This window comes from Thrips palmi, unplaced genomic scaffold (assembly GCF_012932325.1).
Source record: "Thrips palmi isolate BJ-2018 unplaced genomic scaffold, TpBJ-2018v1 HiC_scaffold_17, whole genome shotgun sequence".
Classification (NCBI taxonomy): Eukaryota; Metazoa; Arthropoda; class Insecta; order Thysanoptera; family Thripidae; genus Thrips; species Thrips palmi.
The window spans coordinates 2,977,049-2,985,551 of NW_023144626.1; the positions used below are offsets into that span (position 1 = coordinate 2,977,049).

General features: G+C 59.5%; 1 protein-coding gene across 1 annotated transcript; it reads left to right on the forward strand.

Annotated features, from left to right (window-relative positions):
• Positions 1-1,612: 1,612 nt before the first annotated feature.
• LOC117643470 (trypsin-7-like) lies at positions 1,613-3,269 on the forward strand. The gene is made up of 7 exons (XM_034382396.1): positions 1,613-1,830; positions 1,916-1,983; positions 2,063-2,163; positions 2,275-2,416; positions 2,501-2,614; positions 2,728-2,886; positions 3,005-3,269. The coding sequence occupies exons 1-7, from the start codon at positions 1,755-1,757 to the stop codon at positions 3,158-3,160; spliced, it is 816 nt and encodes a 271-aa protein (XP_034238287.1). The 5' UTR covers positions 1,613-1,754; the 3' UTR covers positions 3,161-3,269.
• The last annotated feature ends 5,234 nt before the right edge of the window (positions 3,270-8,503 follow it).

An 8,503-nucleotide genomic window follows, 5' to 3' on the forward strand; every position in this document is an offset into this window, starting at 1 on the left:
CTCGGTTCGAGTCCCATTCAGCGACTCTGGAGCTCAAAACGCGTCCGGGGTTTTTGGCCGCCTCCACCGTTCTTCTGGCCCACTGTGCGGCAGCCTAGCATCACGGAAGGGTTGTGGGCTTGTCTCGCGGGGCTCCCCTCCGCGACGAGTCCGCCGGCTGGGCGGCCTGCAAGCACGCTGCAAGTGACGGCCGTCTTGCCGATAGCCGCGTACGCCCGCCACATATTTATTTCTCGAAAATATTCGATTCCATCATGCTAGAGTATCCGCTTATCGGGATCGCAGAAGTCATCATTCCGCACGACGGCGCCCCCGGAGACGGAGTCCCCGGCCCCCAGTCGCAGCGCGCCCCGCGCCCCGCGCCGCGCACAGGGCCATTTTACATTTGCCGGACGACCGGCTGCCCCTGGGCTGCCCCCCGGCCTGTCGCTGCCTCTCTCGCTCGCCCGCGGCTCGGCCCGTGAGTGAGAGAGAGAGAGAGAGAGAGAGAGAGAGAGAGAGAGAGGGGGGGGGGCGTCGAGGCTGCAGCGCGCCGCGCCGCGTGCTCGTGAGTGGCCATGAGTGGCCATCAGGTGAACGGCAGCCTGGTCCACCTCGTGGAGGCAGCACAGCACCCGGCGCCCTGGCCCGCCCTGGCCGCCCTCCCCTGCCAGTGCGGTGTGCCGTCGTCCTGCCCTGCGAGGCGGAGCGCGCGGCTAGTTGCCGACGGCATGGTTATCGTCGCTAGCCGTGCGGAAAAAGGAAAAATCGGATATCATGGAATGCTTGCCGCGTGCGCGCCGCGCTTGTTTTCGACCGTCGGGCTGATACTGTGTGACAGCCTTCGTTTCCGGTTCGGGAAATGACGGCCACTCGGAGACTCGGACGGGGAGGCCGGCGAGGCGAGGCCAAGCGAAGCGACTTGGGATGCGGAGTGCGACCGGCGGGGCCCTTGGGTCGTCGCACCGCGGGCCGTGCCATTCCGGACAACGCTCTCGTCGCTCTGTCTCTCTCGCACCAATACGGAACGTCCCTTGAGCGCGAGAGAGACAGAGCCGTAGGACGGAGAGGACAGACGGGCTTTGTGGTGCTGGTCTGGCGTTTTAGAATTTCTTACATGTTACCACTTTTTTTTTGCGCTTCGCGTGCTTTGCGTGACGCGGCGCGGCTGTGCATGCGATGGCGGAAGGTCGCGTCTGGTCGCGGCCATCTCGCCCAGTCGCGCCAAAAGCCACTTTTTTTCAGTGCAGGCAAACGAAAACAATTTTAGCATGATTGATTTTCGATGTCCATCAGCACCGCATCGAGTGCTCTCACGTCTTCGCGGCGATGCTTAGAATGCCTCTCTCTCAGTTCTCGGAAAAAGTCGGTCGAAACGCAGACTTCGGCCAGTAAGAGAGCGGCAGGCGTTCGTCGGTGCAGCCAGAAAATGGATCCTTACAGTGTAACGGCGCAAGGAATGACTCGTTAGGCGAGGCCGTGACGTATCCCCGCCTCCCAATGGCGTGCGCTTATCGGCCAGATCGACGGTCGGACTCGCTGCGTCTCTCTCGCACTCGCAGCGCTGCGGGCCGGCCCGCGAGAGAGACGCAGCGACGGCAGCGGTGCTCGGAATGTCACTGCTGGACCGCGGCCCGCTGGAGCAGCACGTCGGCGCGGCAGTGCAGGCTACGCCGCGGCTTGCCATTGGTCGGTCCGTCAAGCACGCCAAGCACAGCGTCACTCTGGTCACTCGCGCCGCGACCGCCACGCCGTCGAGATGCTCAGCCCGCACCATGGCCGCCCTGGCCTCCAGTTCCGTCCTGGCCTCCTGCATGCTGGCCGTCATGGCCCTCGGCGCTGACCTGGCGAGTAAGGAAACGGGAGTACCCGAGAGTAGTTCCTGCGGCCCACAGTGGACCTAACCTAACCTAACCTAACAATTTGTGTCCTGCAGTCGCTCAGCCCGTCGGAGAACGGATAGTCGGTGGGAACAATGCAGACATCAAGGACTTTTCTCATCAGGTGACGACACCGTCTCTCTGAGCGCCAAGTCCGCGCCAACCAAGTCCTGCTCTACATGTTTGGCTTTTTCGCGTTGCAGCTTTCGTTGGAGGTGTTCTTCATGCATTCGTGCGGGGCCTCGGTCATCAATGAGAACTACGCGTTGACGGCCGCCCACTGCGTGCAGGGGATGCCGAGAGAGTAAGATATTCAGCTTGCACTGCACAGTGGGCCAGAAGACCGGTGGAGGCGGCCAAAACTCTAGACGCGTTTTTAGCTCCACAGTCGCTAAACAGCAGTGTGTCTGCCCAGGCCGCCGTGGTTCGTGCGTCTGCGCGCGGGGTCCACGTCGGGCTTCCTGGGCATCGGGGGCATTATGCACGCCATCGAGTTCATGGAGCACCACCCGCTCTGGAACAAGACAACGACCGACTACGACGTGGGGCTCATCAAAGCAAGTAGCGTCCTTTTCTCTCCCAATCAAAACCCTCGTCCTCCACCAACAAACAGCTACTTTCTATTTTTTTTTTCGGTTTAGGTTGAAAAGCCGTTTGCCTTTTCGAATCGCATTTCGCCGATCAAACTGGCCGACGAGAACGCCATCCTCAAAGTGGGGTCCGTCGTGACAGTTTCTGGCTGGGGCATGACAAGCGTAAGTAGACCAGCTTCCCGGTCGGTATTTTTGGAACATGTGAACATCTGGGCACTGCCGCCGACTGCCGCTGTCATCGGGAATCGGTGTGTTGTGTAAGAGTCTGCTTGTAGGAGCGGGCGCTGTTCACGCCGTGGGTGCTGCACTCGGTGGACGTACCCGTGGTGGACAGGGAGGCCTGCAACCACAACTACACCGTGCACGGCGGCAACAAGATCTCCAAGCGGATGATCTGCGCCGGCGGGACTGGCGACGGCAAGGACTCGTGCCAGGTCAGACGCCTGAAATGTTCCGAGGATCGGTGGGAATTTTCCCCAAGTTTTTCGTAAATTTCCAAGACTTCTTTTAGGCTTAGAGTGTTGGTAAGGTGTGCCTTCTTGGTCCTTCCAGGGCGACTCGGGAGGCCCGCTCATCACGCAGGACCGGAGGCTCATCGGCGTCGTGTCCTGGGGCTACGGCTGCGGCCGCTCCGGCTTCCCCGGCATCTACACCAACGTGGCCAACCCCGAGATACGCAGATACATCCGCGAGGTGGCTGGCGTGTGAAAAACGCGCTTGTGCGTGTGAGAGAGAAAGAGAGAAGAAATTTGTGCCATGTTGGCCGCTCCGAGCAGAAACCCTGACGATGCATAAATCTTGCCTGCAGAGGGCTGCAGTCGTGTTTGCGTCCTTCAAAAGTTGTCCTTCCCTTTAGCGCGCCGCGCAAAACGCCGCACAAAGCGCGCTGCGAGGGGCCCGGCCCGGCCGCCGCCTTTGCGGCCAGGTAAGCAACAGCCCGAGCTTTGCCAACAACTTTCATTATAATCATACTTTAAAATGTTTAACGCCCTGCAACCCGGCCCGGCGGCCCGGGCCCTGCCGTGGGCGGCTTGGCCGTTATCTTGGCGGGCAGCGCTGCGCTCCATGGTGCCCCGCCGTGCCCCGCCGTGCCCTGCAAGCCGAGGCCCAGGGCAGGCCCAGGGCAGGCCGGCCGGCCGGGGCTGCGGCACGTCAGGCTGTTTGCGCCAAGGCTATCTCCGAGGAGCCCAGCGCCCGCGTGCGCCCGCCTGCACCACCCCGAGCAAAGGACGGCCCGGGCCTGGGCCCAGGCCGGCGAGTTACACAGGGGCTCTGTTTAAATAGAGTCACCGAAACATTACGATCGGAGTGGAACTCTCGCTGCCCATCTTCTTGGCGGCACGCCGCGGGCGGAGGAAAAAGAAAAAGAAAAACCCGTTTCTGTCTGTCCCGGCGGCCATCCTGTGGCGGACCGCGACGGGTCTCAAATAAACGTTCTTTGACCGCGATTGATGTTTTCCTTTTCGCAGTCTGGTGAGTCTGACTACAGACACCGCATGCAGCCTGGTCTCGTGTCGCTCCGTCTCTGTTGCGCTCGCGGGCGCGAGAGAGACGGCCTCGAGGTTCATCACGGTGCGCGCCCCCGCAAAAGGCGCACAGTGGGCCAGAAGACCGGTGGAGGCGGCCGAAACTCTAGACGCGTTTTGATCTCCAGAGTCACGAAACCGAACGTGTGACCCCACCGATGGATTGCTCTCCGACCGAGGAATCCATTGGTGGGGTCACACGCTCGGTTCGAGGCCTGTTCAGCTACTCTGGAGCTCCAAACGCGTCCAGGGTTTTGGCCGCCTCCACCGGTCTTCTGGCCCACTGTGCGGCGCCCCGCGGATAACCTATTCCAGGGGATTAATTTTACTCGCGGGCCCGGCACCGTATTTTTGAGGCGGAGTGTTTTAAAACTAGCTGTCCTCCGCGGGGATGCGGGGCGCTGCGGAGCGCGGCGAGGCTCGGCCAAGGCGGCGGAGGCCGTGGGGCAGGCGGGGCGGAGGGACGCCGCGGCGTGTCCTATCTGCAGGAGCCTTACCAGACGCCGAGGCGTCGTTGCCCGTCGGTTTAGGGTCTCTTCAACGCCTCGGGCAAACAGTGCGGTGCGGCACGGCGCGGCACGGCGCGGGGAAGGACCAGGGCGTATGCCGTTTAATATACGCGGGGATCCGCGGCACGGCCATGAATGCCTGAGGCTTGCCGGAGGCCAAATAAAAAAGTTTGCTCTTCGATTTCAGGACAATCGGTGGTGCATGCCTCGAAGTGAATGAGTGCCATGTAGATAGTTCGTTTTGTTCCGGCTCCGGAAAAGGATCAAATCTAAATGAGGAATGTGGAAAACACAGTGGCTTGGAAGCTGATCGTCTTTAATGCACCATCATTTGTTAAAAACGACCATTTTGGCCCGCTTCAAAACTTGTTTGTCTCACAATAGGCCACGCGGAGGGAAGGCGACGTCAGAGAGGAGGGCTCTCGCGTGGTGCCGGGGCCATGCCATGGCGCCAAAGCGGCTGTGCCGCGCTCAACGGAAGATAAAAAGTTTTAATCATAGGAAGGATTAAGAAAGCGTTGAGTGTCTGTAAGCGCGCTGTAAGGCCATGTAAGGGAGGCCGCTCGCCGTTTCGAATGCTCAAGGCGAGATAAGGCGACCCAGTATGGCTAATCCTGCCGGGGAACATCTGCCGTTCGAAGATTCACAAAGTTTTCCGCCCTCGTCGGGCAGAGTCCCGCCGAGTCGCGCCCAGTCCCGCCCAGTCGGGCAGACAGACACACGGGCCACTACTTGCATGGAGGGCAGGCTTTCAGAGCAGCACCGCTTCAAAATCCCCGCCTTCTCCTCATCCCGGGCAAACATTGTCGTTCATTCTTTCACCATCAAGGCGAGTGACAATTTGAAACGGATACCCTTTGCTGCAGTTAATGGGCAGCCTTTAGTCCGAGACTGGATGGAGAAGAAGAAGTCGAAGCGAGTGACATAAAACCTGTCCGCCCAAGCGGCACCCAGACACTCGACTGGAAAAGCAGTGTCTTCCGGGAGCGACCGCGGAGCCACATCCACTTCGAGCACTTCTCTGTGACGGAGCGGAACCGATTCAAAAGCCGCGACGCCCCCTGATAACGAGCATTCTCTTTTGTCAGAATGCGGCGCTTCTTGGCTCGGCTCTGCTCGGCTCGGCAAGGCACGGCAAGGCACGGCACTCCGCGATCAGATATGAAATTCATCCGCAGAGTTGGCGGGGCGATGCGGCCTTTTGGAACTGCGTGTGCCCCGAAGAGATTCCTCGCAAGTTTTAATTTCCACTCCCGGGGCGCCGCCCGGCCCGGCCCGGCCCAGCAGCCTGCTGGGTAGGCAACACGGGGCCGGAGGTGTGGGCGAGTTGCCTAGCCGGCACGGCGTTGGCGTTCCCCCCGGGGCCTCCCCGAATGCGTCCGAGAAGTGGAACCGCGAAACCACCGCCCACCTTGCCTAACCAAGCTCGCGTTCGCACGAGCGGCTTGCTGTTTACTCTCGGGCCGTCTCGCTGAGTGCAGCCAAGTAAACTGAAGTGAGTTTGGAGCGTGCCTCGCGGTGGTGGCGTCGCTAGGCGTCGCAACGCCCTGGGCGGGGTAGGGAGCGGGAAGCGTGCACGGCAAACGGAATTGAGCATAATGACGATCGAAGAACCACACCACGACGCCGATCATTTCTAATTACGCGAGAACTCATGACGACGAATTGTTTACACACTAGTTAGTACGCTAACCTAGGTCTCCACCGCGAGCGTGCGGCGGCTCAGCGCGCGCAGCGCCATCTCGCGGCGACTCGCGGAACCTCGTCCGCGCGCGAGGCCAGTTTGAGCGGTGACATCTGGGTTAGGTTAGGTTAGGTTTGCCGTGTGGTTTTTTGCCACGTTAGTTGTGGCCGCACGGTAGCTGAGGCCGTCCGGTGCGACCCGACCCGACCGCACTGCTACGGCTTTAGCGCGGTGCGTCCCCAGATAAATAACAGCTCCACACTCGGCCAGGCAGTAGGCATGCCTTGGCCGACCTCAGGTGGACCAGAGCTCATAATAAGCAGGACGGCGTAATTGTGGGTCGCAGGCCGATTCCGAGACGCGGCAGCCTCTCTCTCTCTCTCTCTCTCTCTCTCTCTCTCTCTCTCTCTCTCTCCCATGCGGGTCACGCTGGGCGTGCGAGAGAGACGGAGTGACTGTTCGGAGTGAGCGCGGCCTACACTGTGCCTCGACCTAGGCCCAGGCCGCCCAGGCCGGGACGCGTGTTATGTCGCGGCGGGATTACGACACGCGGCCACGCCACTGCATTAGCGCGTTCAATAGGGAAGCATTTGCTCAAGGGCGGGTCGGGAGCCGAGAGGGAAGCGCGGGCCCCGTTGTTTCGGGGCGGGAAGCCGCGAACCGCCAATATGCGTGCGGCAAAATAAGGCCCCAGCGGATAAGACCGCAAAAGGCCCCCGATCATCATTATGTTTTTACCCTTCATGACCTACTTTGTGAGGCCACCGCTCCCAAACTGGTTGCGGTCAATAGCCTTCCTGATGCAGGGCATGAAAGAGTAGAGTCTTAAGAATACTAGGGCGTCGAGGGAAGCCTTTTACGGCAACTAGATTAGACACAGTGGCCGCCCAAAGTCAGCAAAATCAGCAAATTTCCGAGATTCGACTACTTTTTGACCAACTTGGTCGGAAAGTCGTTGCGGTCAAAGTCAAAATCGTTGTGGTCAACGTCTTCCCGATGCAGGGCATGAAAGAGTAGGGTCTTAAGAATACTAGGACGTCGAGGGAAGCCTTTTAAGGCGACTAGATTGGACTCAGTGGCCACCCAAAGTCAGCAAAATCAGCAAATTTCCGAGATTCGACAACTTTTTGACCAAGTTGGTCGGAAAATCGTTGCGGTCAAAGCCAAAATCATTGTGGTCAACGTCTTCCCGATGCAGGGCATGAAAGAGTAGGGTCTTAAGAATACTAGGACGTCGAGGGAGGCCTTTTAAGGCGACTAGATTGGACACAGTGGCCACCCAAAGTCAGCAAAATCAGCAAATTTCCTAGATTCGACCACTTTTTGACCAAGTTGGTCGGAAAATCGTTGCGGTCAAAGCCAAAATCGTTGTGGTCAACATCTTCCCGATACAGGGCATGAGAGAGTAGGGTCTTAAGAATACTAGGGCGTCGAGGTAGGCCGTTGGCCGCAACTAGATCGGACGCAGTGGCCTCCCAAAGTCAGCGAAAACGGCTACTTTCGGAGATTCAGTCACTCTTTGACCAAGTGGCTGGAAAAGCGACAGGGAAGTGACTGGAAAAGCGGCAGGAGGCGCCTGGAAAGTGCCTGGAAAAGCGGCTTCGCCTGGCCAAGTAGACGACGTGCTGCTGCATAATGTAGCGGCAACATCAGGGATTCAATTGGCCCCGGAAACATACACGCCCCGCGCACCTGCCTACACCTGCCTGCCGGGCAGGCCCTGCCGCCCTGCCGCCCTGCCGCTCTCCAGACGTCACATGTCGCACCGCCACTTTACGATATTTTCTTACGTCTTCATATTATTGTACACAATTGGGATGAAATTTACATGGTATTAAAGTAATACGTTTGAATGGATCAGCTAATGTTGCGAGAAACACGGAAACGCTTGCCTCGCGTGAAACGGAATGTTTCGGCTCCTGGGCCGCGCGAACGTTGCCCCCATTTTCGGGCTCCGTTTTCGGGCTCCGTTTTCGGGCTCGCTCGGGGGCGCTTTGTTTTGGAGGATGCGTCAGAGGGCGACTCGCGGAATAGCAATTAGTGGAGGCAACCACTTGCCACCTGAGTGGTCGTGACAACCTAATGAAATGTTGCCGAGCCACCGGGGTCGGACTCGTTCGTGTGGGGCCCAGGGCAGCCCGGGGCCGAGGGAGGGGCAGGGGCAGGGGAGGGAAAAGTCGAACCATTATGCGCACCATTGCCCGGGACGCGAGGCAAATCGCCGCTAGTCCGCTCGCTACACTGCGAGACTTCGCGGAACTGGGCAGTCACGTCGAATAAGCGGATGAAGACTGAAAAGGCGTCTGCTGGTACACTGGCAGTGTGCTGGCAG

Coding starts and splice junctions, on each gene's coding strand:
- LOC117643470 (XM_034382396.1), top strand. CDS start 1,755: ATGGCCGCCCTGGCCTCCAGTTCCGTCCTGGCCTCCTGCATGCTGGCC. Junction 2,615..2,727: donor CTGGCTGGGGCATGACAAGC/GTAAGTAGACCA, acceptor GTCTGCTTGTAG/GAGCGGGCGCTGTTCACGCC. Junction 2,887..3,004: donor ACGGCAAGGACTCGTGCCAG/GTCAGACGCCTG, acceptor TGGTCCTTCCAG/GGCGACTCGGGAGGCCCGCT.